This window comes from Crocodylus porosus, unplaced genomic scaffold (genome assembly GCF_001723895.1).
Source record: "Crocodylus porosus isolate Cpor-Errol unplaced genomic scaffold, CroPor_comp1, whole genome shotgun sequence".
NCBI classification, from domain to species: Eukaryota; Metazoa; Chordata; order Crocodylia; family Crocodylidae; genus Crocodylus; species Crocodylus porosus.
Window position 1 is genome coordinate 101980213 of NW_017728886.1, and position 13952 is coordinate 101994164.

The following is a 13952-nucleotide window of genomic DNA, read 5'->3' on the forward strand; positions in this document are numbered from 1 at the left end:
AAAAAAATTCAATTTTTTAAACACGAACCAAACTTTTTCATGTTTTAACAGGTATTAGCAACCCAATTGTTTTCACTGCTCCAGGGGGGTTTGCACCATACATGATTTTTATTTTCATCTTTTCACATAACTATTCAAAGTTCATAAAATATAGTATTGGAAGGTACCTCAAGGGTCACCTAGTACAACCCCCCACATAAATGCAGGATACAACATGCCTAAATCATCCCACACACCCACTTACTGAGCCCCTTCTTAAACACCTGATGAAAGAAAAGGTACAAATTTCCCTGAAGTTCCACTTCCTATGAATTGTTTCTCTCAGATTCAGTTTAAGTCTTCAACTTAAATTCACTGCCTTGAGTAGATTTTCTTCAATTAAAAGGTTTGAAAATATCCAAATTTATTATTTTCACAAGATGACAGTTCAAGGCTTGGTACTAACTTTTACTCCCATAATCAAGTAACCCATTTTTAAGAAAAGTAAATTAAACCTAAACTATGTGTTAATATTACTATCATATAATTCCTTTCTCTTACCATTTTGTGCATTTCATCATGCTGCTTTGTGAGTTTCCACAACAAGTGTATTATATTAAGTACTTGCTGCATAAGCTGTTGAGATTCTGGTTCCAAAAGGTTTCCAAGAACAGGAGCACCAAGCTGTGCAGGAGAAGCTTCAATCCAGCACTCAATCAGTAATGGAATTATTATCTCAATAAACCCTTTTACATTTTCAGCAGAAGACAGGCCTTTCTCCATTCTGTCTGTCATGCTTACCAGTGACCTAAGACATTGAAGCAAAACATCAGAGACAAAAGAGAAATGTGTTAAAGGGAAAAATTAACCCTGTCACTGTCCTGCATTCAACAGAGCTCAAAACACTACTTTTTAATTTATTGGTATGTAAAAAGCTAACAGTTGATTCATTTTGATAGGATCATGCCTATTTGACCAGGAAAAAAAAGAGTTAAAATTAGTCACTAGTTCATATCTTTTCTTACGTTCCCCTACCAATTTTGGTAATTTGTCAATCAGGTTAGGAAAAAGAAAAGAGTTAAGTATTTCTCTTCCCCATGCCCCCTTTGTGAAAGTCTACAAAAACAGAAAAGCAAAATTAAAATGTTGTCACTTGTATTATATTTGTATTGCCTAAGTACAGAACACGGCCCCCACGACCACAAATACAAGGACCCAAAGAATTTAGAGATTACAAGGGGGGGAAAAGAATGAAACTGACCATAAACAAAAGTACTGCCAAAAGCAGAAAGCTTACCAACTGAAGGAGAGAAAAAGATCGTCTTTCACCTATATCTCTCTCTCTCTCTCTCTCTCTCTCTCTTAGGGACTGCTCATCACAACAGTAGGGGAAAAAAAATCAGATCAAAAAGTGATTAATCCTGAACTCCCTTATGTTATACTTGATTTAAATCTATTCTCTTGGAAAATAACACTGGGTGGCAGATTATTATAACTCAAACTGAGAACAGTTATCAAGAATGAAGGCAAAATGTACAATTTTAGCAACAGATTTTAAAAAAGGACAGTGCCCCAAAATTTCATATGTTTTGCAAGAAAAGCAAAGGGTTTTTTGCCCACATTAGCTACCACTTCTATCCTACAATATCTATGTATATAACATACAAAGATCTAGATTCTGTTCTAAGGCAACTTCTGTTGAAATTAGTGGGAAAGGTAGGCTAAATTTCAAGTGAGGGCTAAATTTCACTGCAAATAATTTTATTTTAAAATTAGAGATCGTATGTATTCTATTAGTGAAGTATTCTTTACTGTATGAAGTTATAAAGAGCTATGAGGGTTTTGTCATATCACCCTTTTCTTCTACACGTGAATTCCATCCTATTATATTGATGTTAAGATGGCTTTTAAAAATTGGCATTACAACAATTCTGCTTACAGCCCTTGTACATCACACAACAGAGAAGCAAGCTATAAAGCATCATTTACAACACAGTAATTCATCATTATTAGACATGAATAATTTCCTCTAAGACTTAGGGAAGAAAGATTTTATTGGTTTGCATATTATTGATCTGCAACATCAGAGCACCAAGAGGATGGTAAAAGCTTAACAGAAGGCACAGGAGGGAAGTGGAAAGAGAAGGCAAGAAGGTGGTTGCCTGAATATTGCAAATGGTATAAAAGAAGAGTTGCTTGAGTAAACAGGTGGTGGAAGTCGGTATCAGGCTACTAAGATTGCCTGTCCTTTCAGAGTAGTGCCAATGACAGCACAGAAGCCCTTAATGTTCTGGCATATGATGTGGGTTTCACTTTCCTTCCCATCTATCTGATGTATATCTCACACTACAAATATTCTCTGCGTCTTGTCTTCATCATTTCATTCTCAGTCTTCTCCAACACATTCTCCAAGTTTCTCTCCAGCTTTATTCTCTCTTCTCTTTACATCAGGTGCAGTTATTTGTCTTCTTTAGCTCCAGCTGCAGTTCAAGGAAGATCACATCCTCCGACATCACCTTATTCAAGTTGTGAGAAGACTCCATTTCTCTTTTGACCTCTTGAAATGACTTTGGTGGAACAAGGCGTCATCTTGGTGTGGAAGGGAAAGGAGATGTTCCAGTCACTCTTTCATTCAGTGAAACTACTACTTCATATGGAGGACCTAGTGAAGAATCAGAAAAAAACAACCTTAAAACACTGTATTCTGGCTTTAAATTCCAGTGTCTCACATTTGGAACAAATCTGTGCAGTACATTAAGGCGGCTTCACAGAGACCGCATGCAGTGTTAGTGCTAAATAACAGCTAAAACAAAGTATATTAGTTCCCTGAACGTACAATGGAACAATCACATGCATAAATATAGATTGGGCAATGACTGGCCAAACTACAGTACTGTGGAAGAGGACCGGGGTTATAGAGGACTGTAGGCTGAATATGAACCAAGAGTGTAGTACTGTTGCAAAAAAGTGCTAATGGCATTTTGGGTTGTCTTAACAGAAGTGTCACTTGGAAGTCAAAGAAAATTATTCTTCCTTTCTATTTAGAACCAGTGAAGCCTCACCAGACTACTGTGTCCAATTTTCGGCACTGCATTTCAAGACCTGGACAAACTAGAAAGAGTTGAGCAGAGAGCGGGGTGGGGGAAGACTAGAGTTCCAAAATACATGACATATACAGAAAGGCTGACAGAACCAGGATTATTTAGTCTGGAGAAGAGACTGAAGGGGAAATTGGTAACAGTCTTCAAATACCTGAAGGGTAGTTATCTGTGGCTGTATGAGACAGCATAAGGAATAATGCTCTTAAATTGCAACCAGGAAAATGGATATTGTATATTAGGAACGACTTTCATTATGAGGGTAAAGGCAGGGGAGGATAGCACCTTACAATCTAATCCATTAATTATAAAGTGGTTAAGCACTGGAATATATTATTACCTAGAGAGGTTTTTGAGTATCAACCTCTGGAAGTCTTTAAGAGCAAGTTAGACAAACGCTCGACTCGAATGCCTTAAACCAAGGCAGACCCTGCCTTGAGGCGGGAACTGGACTAGATCAGGGCCATCCAACTGGTGGCCCACATGAGGGGTTAAATTGCAGCCCCCAGGCTTCCCCCAGCTGCCACTCCACCCATCACACTGGCTGTGACAGCAAGCTGGAGTCTCCAGCTCCTCTCCCTCTTTAGGCTTCTACTTCTTTTCTCCACACCAGAAGGCAGGACAGGGCAGAGCAGCACTGTAAGCTGAGGATACAGCAGGAGCTGTGTGGTGCAGCAGTGAGGGGGAAGAGGAGGTGCAGACACCTGGTGCAGTGGTTGGGTTGGGGGGAGCAAGGTACCTGCACAACTGTACAATGCAGTGCTGGGGAGGGGGCATCCACATAGAGGCACACAATGCAGAGAAAGGATCTGTGCAGCATGCCACCCAGGGAATCTGTGGCTCACCCTGGTTTGACCCATGGACATTTCATCCCCAACCTCTCAGAAGTTGGACAGCCCCAGACTAGATCAGTATTTCTCAACCCATGGATCACAACCCAAAAGTGAGTTGCAAGAACATATGAAAGGATCATGAAGAAGCTTTAAAAATGAATCAACCTTCCAAACTGCAGAGAGCTATCTGGGGGCCTCCGTGCCCCCCCCCACACACACACCCCCCATCTGCCCCACACACTGGGGTTGCTGAGGGCAGAGGACTGTTTTCTACTTAAACTATTTACTGGGTCAGGACTAGCCATCAATGTTTACAAATGGGCCCTGGTACAAAAAGGTTGAGAACCACTGGACTAGATGACCTCCTGAGGGCCTTTCCCTATAAAAACAGGGAACACAGATATTATGAAAAGTACTACTTAAAGCTAACAATTTTATTTTGCGAGATCTAGAGTATTCAATATGAAAAGCTTAAAGATTTAGTCTAAATAAGAAGAGTAATTATTAATATAGTATCAGACACAACTGTGATCAATATCCCCAACTACTCTCTGTGCAGATTTTGCTTTTTTTAAACCATGGGCCAGGGATGCTTTGTTAAAAAAAAAAGCTATTCAGAAAGAGAAGCTGTAAATAGCTGTAAAAAGTTCCCTCTCTTGCTGTCCGTGAAAGATTTAAATACAAGGTAAACTTTTACATGCATTTTCAATACCAATCCCACTCACTGGCAAAAAAGTCTGTTATGCAAATTAATAATTTACACTTTGGACCACTGGTGCTTGCTGTAGTATTTGATGGAATAAAGAGATATGCTGTTCTGGATGATTTTAATATTGTTTAAAGAAACTTGAACAGGCAAACAAAAGAAGTCTATCTGCCACTTTGGAGCAGTCTATGGAAAGTATCAGCCAATGGAAGAAGTACTGTAGGGACTTCTCTTATTATTAAATGTTAAATTTTGCCCAAGCAGCAACAGCAGTGGCAGAGGCTAAGAACTGACTACAAGAGCTAAAGGCTGGAGCTAGCAATGAAAGTTTAAAAGGCTCCAGGCTATTGCAATATTTTGTGTAGGAAAAAAATTGTCAGGAAAGTGGCTCCACGCTTTCATCATCTCTTCCTTATCTCCAGAAATGAGACAATTTTTGCCTCTAATAGTGATAACTTCCACTCACAGAACAATTATGGCAATAGCCAGTAAAACCACTTACAATAGCCCTATTAATTCACTTCCCACATCCCAAATGCATAAAATAAAACAATGAGCAAGTGTGATAAAATAAAGTATATATCTCAATACCTGGTGCAGAGGGCCCTTCTTTTCCCAATAATTTGGCTCTGTTGCCATCAGCTTCCTTTGCCAACCAGCCTTTGGATTCTGGTAATATCTCCTCCTGGTAATCTGCTGGCTCGTCCTTCTGCTTGCTCTCATCAGCCTCTTGGCATGTATCTATAATCATAATTGGCTTGCTGGATGTCTTACTGAAATCCAGCTCCCCACAGAAGGAACAGCTAATTTAATGGCACCAGAGGTAGTTACTTTCTCAGACCTTGGTACAATCCTTCTTCACCTTCTCCACTGCACGGTACAGCATTCAATGCACAATTTAGCAACCCTCCAACACGCCTTGGTGCACATCTGAATGATTCTGACTGTAGGGCTGAACTCCATGGAATTACTTTGCACTGTGTAACCCAAGCAGGGGCTTTTCATTGGCTTAGGCCAGTTTACAACTCTAAATTTTCAGCGGAGCAGGTATTGGAAACCAAGCAACAGCAGAACTCTTGTATTAACTAACTCTCCTACAAAGTGAATGCCAATCAGCTGCATACTATCATTAACCTTACGCAATTCCTGACACACTCTGCAATCAAATAGTGTATCTGTTCACATAAAAGTTAGGGCAAAGGGATTAAAAACAGTCACAGACAGGTGAAGTAATGAACTAGGGATGGAGATGGGAGACCAATTAATCTAGTGCCATCACAGTGATTGCTTACATCTATACTATGAGGAAAGATGCTGTAGTCTCCCATGGCAGAGTCTGATGTACACTGAAATAGAAACAGCACTTAGTGCTCTGCTCCCAGTTCTGCCACTTGGCTGCTAGCTGACCTAGGACAAGTTACTTCACCTCTATCCTTTTTCTTACATGTGAAAGGAGCAGAAGATAATGATGCTGACCTCTGCAAAGTGCTTTGAGATCAGTGGATGAAAAGTGCTAAAGGGCTAAATATTACTACTTTCAGGAAGTTATTCAACAAATGCCACCATTGCTTACAATATACCTATAGTGACATTTGTGCAAGGATGAAAATTATATAGTAGACAGAGATCAACTGAGGAGGAGGAAGAGAAACATAAACAGCTGGTTTATATTTTCACAAATTTAAAGTCGAGTCCATTTTTCAGTATCTCTTCTGCTTATTTATTTTTATTTTTCCCCATCAGTGAGTATACATTCCAATGCTAATCTTGATTTTAACAGAACTAGCTTTTTCAATTACACGATTCAAATTTGCCAGGAAAATCATATTTCAGTAAGTTGCATTTCATCTATAATGTAGTTATTTAGAAAACTGAAAATAGACTAAAAGCTTACATGTACTAATAATCTTATGTGTGATTTTGAAATAAGTGACTGGTATTTAGCCGCATAGACTTCAGATGGACAGTCTAAACAGATATCTGCCTATTTCATAAATATATTGTGTGTTTGCCCAAAGTAATTACAGATTTGAAGAGAAATTGCAATAAGCATTCCAAGATAAGAACTTAAATTACAGACAGTCAAAATATGTTCATTGTTTAGGCTTCCAAAATGCAACGGGGTTAAAATTAATCACATGGTTTGGAATTCACATTTCTGTAATAAATGAAGATCAAGATTCTGAAGCAAACTGCTCTTATACCAGAGACCTGGGAGTAAGAGTGCTTAGATCTCAAGCAACATTTTCTTTTTCACTCCCTATCTGCAGACATTATACCACCATAAAAATAATATTGGGGGTGTAGCTCTACAATAAAATATGCATTTTACCTGGCCCAAAAACGGGGGGGGGCACAGCGGCAGCAGCGGCACACTGGGCCCAGCCCCAAAATGGCAGTGCGGGGGAAAGCGCACCCAGCCTGGTCCAACCTGAATCCACAACAGTGGCAGGGAGCATGCCCAGCCCCAAAACAGCAGCAGGGGCGGGGAATGTACCAGGCCCAGCATGGCCCAGCCCCAAAAAAGTGGCAGGCCCGGCTCCACAGCAGAGGTGGAGAAAAGTAGGAGTGGACCCAGCCCCAAGAGCCAGCGGGGAGCATATGCAGGCCTCTGTCCCTGCCCACACCACCTCCCCTTCCTCCCAGCATTCTTAATGGGCAATTGGCTAGTATGATTAATAAAATTCTGAATAAAGTAAAATCTCTCTCACCTCAGTCTAAATGAAGAATTAATCTTTGGTTGTGACCCACCATTCTCATACAGCTGAATAGGCTGCTGGTTACTGGCATGCTCCTTCCAATTTGTACAGACAGGATTTTTCAAGGACAGAGAACCCTCCTTTTGCTCCTGCAGCCCTTCTTCATCTTCTAATTCACTAACTCCATCTACCAATGCCCGGAGAAACTTTCTGAGCCTGACCAGCACATTAAGTCTCCACTGCTGTGAAGTTACTCTGCGGTTGGGATTAACAGACAGCATCCAGGATATTTTCTGTCTATTTTTCAGTCTTTTTGACAGCTGTTGGTGAGAAATAAGCTCTACAAAATTTTTCAGCAATATACTGCTGCGGTCAGTAAGAAGAACTGGGTATTCTTCCAACAAAATGTCCAAAACCTTCAAAGAATCCTCTTGAATCCCTTCACTGATGTGAGTCATGGCGCTGGAGAGATGGGCACTCACCAAAGGAAAATAGGGAGCAATCTGCTCAGCTCGTAATTTTGAAGCCAAAAATTGAAGTAGGCACACTGCTGCTCCTCTGACACCACTGTCCTTGTCTGTAAACACAGCTGCCACCTCACTTATTATATTTGAAAGATGTGCATCAATTATAAATGGATACTGGGACAATAGATCTTTGAGTCCAACCAGAGCACTTTGCTTCACACCAGCACTGTAGTGATGCATCTGTGAAAGTAGATCCTACAAAGGGACACACAAACATTTGCTAGTTACTCTTTCACAAGGTTAACTGCACCAACCATTTTCTAGCCTTAACTTGTTCATAAAATGCTCCATGGATATATGGCAGATCTCTTAATGATGTTTCATGGTTTTTAATACCATAACTAACAACTCCCAAACCAAGACTGAACAAATGATCTTGCTTCCCAGTTCCAGAAAGTAGGCAATGTTCTCAGTGGCTTGCTATTTAGGTATTTATATGACCATCATTCTCAGAGAATACAAACATATCATAGCTTAATAGAAGTCTGCTGAATACCATCTTCTCACTTACCACAGGCGGGGGGTGTAGAGGGCAACTGGAGTGCAAAAACTGAGGCTAGACAGCTACTTTTGCAGGTAAATCACAGAATTTCCTGAAAATTAACCCCATTGGGAGGAATAGAGCTAAGGGGAAGCAACTGGAATTATAAAGGGAAATAGAAATGTGCTGAATAATAAAGACAAACTAAGGTTTTCAAAAATAGGAATTCAAAGTTAAATATGGTCACAAGATTCTAATTTTGATAAGCATTGCTTCTATGCAAATTAATGACCTATGACCAGCATTTAAAAAAAAAAAACCCCGAGGTAATGAAACTTGAAGTGTGGACGAATTAACAATTATATGGCTTTAAATAAGAGACCTGCTATTCATTAGCATGCATCAAGCAATCCACTGTAACTATTTTGTCTGTCTACTTCCATTCTGCAATAAATAACACTAAACTGTAGTACCTTAGCCATGTTTCATTTAAAGGTAAGCTACCATTTGACTTCCACTTACTGTGGGACAGAACCAAAGAGACAGAAAAGTTGCAGTGGCCTCAGCTCAACTGCAGTAAAACCACTAAAAAAAAAAAAATGATATAACTAGTCATTGATCCATTCTTTAAGCTTCTAAACCAAAGTTTAACTTCAGGACTTTTTGAAAATATTTGCCTTAATATAGTTTGTTAAAAGACCCAACTAACAAAGCTACACAAGCTCTCCAAGGTAAAGCCTTTTATCAGGGCCACTGAGGCAGCATACAAATATGTGCATCTTTTTTTATTTTTTAAAAAACACATCTATTCACATAATTAATCTGACAATGATCCAGAGGGATCACTCTAATTACACATTAAACACAAAAGTGTCCTCTGCATCCTGGAACGGAGACACCCTACTAAATATAGTAACCTGAATAATCTGACAGTCATCATAATTGTTGAAACCCTACTTTTTCATACCTTTATGTTAAGTTTTCTGTTCTGCACTGGAAGCATCCCATCTTCTTTAAGCTGTTCTGGAATTTGTATGGCTTTTGTTTTGAAGTTTGTATCGGTTACATTTTCTAGTTTAGGCTTCTTTTTTCCAACTTTTAGCTTCACCTTTTGGAAATCCTCCTGGCGTTTCCTTTTTTTAGTCATCTTGAAGATCTACAAAAAGATGGTCAAAAGTTTAAATATGGCTAAATACACTATAGTAAAATGAAAAAAAAGACAAGAAGAGAGTTATTTTTCTTCTTCTCAAGGACTCTCTCCTGGAACAGTTAACTGCGTCTTGAAATTTGGCTGTGTGCTAAAACAGACATACACAAAAAGAACACCTTCTTTGTTCTTTCACCTATATTTCAAGTAACATGTCCTTACTTATTACAACTTTTTAATGGTCTTTATGCATATTAGAACTTTAAACAAAAGAACTGAGAGTTTTTTAAAACATGCTTAATATCTACAGAGAACTTCCCCTCTTTGGGTGCATTCTTACCTTCAGGGACTTGCATTTGCCACTGCAAAAATAGCAGCAGCACAAATTTGTGCCAGTTTTTGCTACTGCACACGTCCCTGCATGTATGGTTTGGTGCCGGGCAAAATGCCCCACTTTGGAGAAGTGGCCCTTTCTCCTCTCCTGCCAATTCCCAGAGCGCTAGGATGGTAACAGAGGAGGGGCAACATTCTGGCCAGTAGCCAGAGTCTCTCCGTGGAGGACCAAACCTCTGTGCCTGCTGTCACGTGCTCTTGTGAGATGTACCATATTACTTTTTTTTGCAGTATTTTTTTTTTGCCCCACGCTGCAAATCTGTAGTACAAGGCACATTTTGACATGCCAGGCAGGCAGTTTGTGGCACCGCTAAGACATTTGTGGCAGGACAAGCTGCACTTGCCTGCATGCCTGGAGCCAGCCTTTTTGACAAATAATTTTTTAAAATTTCTTTACATAAATCTAATTAAAGCACATTCCAAGATATCACTTTTGCAGGCTTACTAAGTAATGACCCACACCTTTCTAAGTAGGCAAACCTTTGACAAAACAGCTTTTGTCCTCTGCATCCTGGAACGAAGACACCCTACTAAATGACCCAAAGAGTAACAGACCTGAACAAAGAATGGCTATTGTTGCCTGAGAACGCTCATGATACAACATTGATATAGCTGTTCCCAACAAGGCCAGACATGCAGAAGGCTAACTGAGGGAAAAGCATGGACGGCCATACATTCTTCTGAAAAGGGACACCTGCAAATGACAGGCAAATACACAGCACTGGTTTCACCATTAAGAATTAGTTGTTCAGCCAAATGACCAAATCCTCTGTGGCATTAAGGAACGCCTCATTCCTCTAAATGACCAACAATTTGCTTGCTACCATCATCAGTGCATACATCCCAACATTACAATAACCAAGGAAGAACAGAAAGGACAGTTTTATGCTGACCTCGATGAAATCCTGACCATCATCCCAAAAGAGAATAAGATCATCCCGCTTGGAGATTTCAATGCGAGAGTTGGCAGGGACTTTAACATGTGGAAGAGCACCACTTGAAAGGAATGAGTGGGCAAGGCCAATTCCAACAACATTATCTTAGTAAGTGTGCAGAGCGTGACCCTGTCCTTAACTCCTTTCAGACATGACAGGTACAAAACATGGCAACACCTTCACTTGAAACAATGGCACTTCCTCGACTATATCATTGTAAGAGCATGCGATCTAAAAAATATTCACATCACATGTTATGAGAGGAGCCAATGACTGCTGGACCAACCACTACTTAGTGAGAACAATCAGAAAGAGCAGGAAGATACTTGGCCGTCTTCTTACTCTGCAGCCAACATATTCCCACTTCAGTCCTAACAAGACTTTAGCAGCTGGTATTACAACCTAACGGATTCATGCCCTGTATCAGCTGAAAGTTGTTTATAAGATAAGATACCTAATTATATAAAGTACTGATTTCTAGTTCTAATTGTTCCTGTTCATGGCAGTTACAAATTGTGTCAGAATTGACAGTGAAAAATAAGCAACGTGTCATTATACAATTTTAAGAGCTAACGCCTTCAAGTTCTCAAAGAATAAGAAAATATTCATATGTTTAGAAAATTGAGCGCCTCCAAAACTTAGTATGTATAGTAGCATTTATTTCTAAGCCTGGAGGTCCAAAGTATTTAGTCTGGAAATCTCTTGACTGAATCCTGAGAGTAGCAGAGTTTTGGGTTTTTTTGCTTGTTTGGTTGTTTGTTTGGGTTTTTTTTGAGGGGGGGTGGGGGTTGCATTATACCAATTTTAACTACAGCAAAATTAACCTTTTCTATCACAGCCAAATTGCTTTACTGCACTCTAAATCCCATTCCTGTCCTGCACTTTGGAGAAAAAGGAGAACAATTCTTCTCCAGCTTTTTATGGCAAATTTTCAAATATCTGGAACCTGCTATGAGATCCCTTAGGTGTGTTCAGTTTTGGTATAAAGATTAATTTGCTCACCCTTTCCTCATACAGCTTGAATTACAACCACTTTATCATCTTAGTCACTCACCTCCGCATCCTCTCCAGTTTCTCTATGTCTTTCTTAAATCAGAGACCAAAATTACACATAATACTCCAGCTAAAACCTAACAAGCATGAAGTCTGGTGGTGCCATCACCTCCTATGTCTGACACTTAGTACTCTTGTTAATACAGCTCAAAATTGCATTTGCTTTTTTTTTTTTTTTTTGCAACTATACGATAGAGCTATTTTACTTTGGGTCTGTAATCTAGCAAATCCCTAGATCCTTCTCGGCGATACTGCTGCCTAGCTAATTATCCCCAATTCCATACTTGTGCATTTGGCTCCCTCCACCACAACCCAACCCAGGAGTAGTGATATACACTTGTCTGCATTGAATTTCATTTCACCATCTAGTGCCCAGCTCTCCAGTCCATCAAGATCCTTTTCAATTCTGCTTCTATCCTTCAAAGTTTTCGCAGGCCCTCCCAGTTCCATGTCATCTGCAGACTCCATCAGGAGTTTCTCACTTCTTGCAATCCAAGTCATGAATAAAAATGTTTAACAACTCAAAACTGACCCCTTAAAACTTCAAAACCCATTTGAAGCCTCCTGCCTGCCTGACACTGAATCATTTATAGTTACCCCCTGCTTGCAGTTATTCTGTCAATGACGTATTCACCTAACAGTAATTCTCCCAAGACCACATTTATCCAGGTAATTTATGAAAATGTCACATCAGACTGACTTATCGGCAAGGCTGGGGATGCCTGAGGGCACCATTCTAAGACCTGCATGTTTATCTGCAAAAGTGGCAAATAGATTGGGTTCCTGGGGATGTTGGATCACAGCCTTTTCTGTTTGTTTTTCACATATATCATCTATCCATACTGAGGCAAGTTTGTTCAAAGCAATCAACACCTTGTCATACATGACAGCACTACTGGGGGCAATTCAGTGTTAGAGTCTCCCAAGTACTGATGCTAATATTGCATTTTCTCAGACTGGTTTTCAAGGTGTACTTGAATCTCTTCTTTCACCCACTTCTGTATCAGTGATTAATGATGAGTTGGAAGTATAGAACCTGATTCAGGACCTGGTTGATAGGCATCCTTACAACATGTCTTGTCTAATGGAGCTGATGTTGTATAAATAAGTTTAATGCTGCTAGAATCTGGCTGAGCTAAAACACTGGTATTTGTTCTTCCATCCTTCCAAGAGATATGGAACATATTCCCCAAGGCAATCACTGATAGCAATGTCCCAGTCATCCAACAATGTTTTCAATGTCATCCAAAGTTTCACATCCATATAACAACGCAGGGATGACACTAGCCTGGCAGACAAGAAGTTTGGTTTGGGTCCTGATGTCATGATTAGGGCTTTACCCAACTCAAGGAGGCAGCTGGCTGATTTTGCAGGCAGACTGCAGGGCTGGCCACCATTTTTATGGGCTTATCATGGTGTCCCCCCCAACCACTTCTGATTAGCCAAGAGACCCCGATGGCTCCATCCTTTGCCACTGATTGGTCAAGAAGGCTGTCTCATGCAGCCCCACCTCTCACCATTGATTGGTGGAGGGGGTAGGGTAACACAACAAGCACCCCTCAGACAGTCAGAAGTGAAGGGTGGCAGCCATCTTGGGCTCCCCTTCATGTAGGCAGGCCCCTCCTCCTGGAAATGTGTGCAGCCCAGCTCTAGGGAGCCATCATTTTATTTTCAGTAAGTTTTTCCCCCCATGGATTTCACAGGCATTGACTGCTCCACTTTGTGGGCAATGCTGAATTTCACAATTTCCACAAAAACATGATTTGAGTAGGTCTCCAGTCATGCTAAAAGACGCAATTTCAAAGATACCCAAAGGCAGTGCTGGCAGATTTCATCTTGAGTTGACTATCAACACCCACGTTTACTTTTCAGGAAAAGCAGCTGCCAAAGTAGGGGAAGTGTTCAACATTCTCCAAAGATCAACCTCTGACCATAATACCATATTTAATTAGAAAATGAGGTCCATCCCCCCGCCCCCACACACACACACACCATTCATCATGGGGAAAACAAATTCTCATCTCAGAGCTGCACATCATACTTTCATAGTTTCTAGGGTAGGAAGGGGCCTGAGCAGATCATCGAGTCCGAACCCCTGCCA

The 13952-nt window shown here is 40.3% G+C and overlaps 1 protein-coding gene across 2 annotated transcripts in view; it reads right to left on the reverse strand.

Annotated features, from left to right (window-relative positions):
- Nucleotides 1-13952, reverse strand: part of TEX10 (testis expressed 10) — a 112398-nt gene that overhangs the window by 91581 nt on the left and 6865 nt on the right. For both annotated transcript variants that reach the window (XM_019539917.1, XM_019539927.1), the window contains 3 exons: nucleotides 9291-9479; nucleotides 7328-8037; nucleotides 541-787 (listed from right to left, as the gene is read on the reverse strand). In XM_019539917.1, the coding sequence (XP_019395462.1) occupies nucleotides 541-787; nucleotides 7328-8037; nucleotides 9291-9470 (1137 nt within the window). In that variant the 5' untranslated portion in view covers nucleotides 9471-9479. Of the gene's footprint in view, nucleotides 1-540; nucleotides 788-7327; nucleotides 8038-9290; nucleotides 9480-13952 lie in introns of those variants that run through there.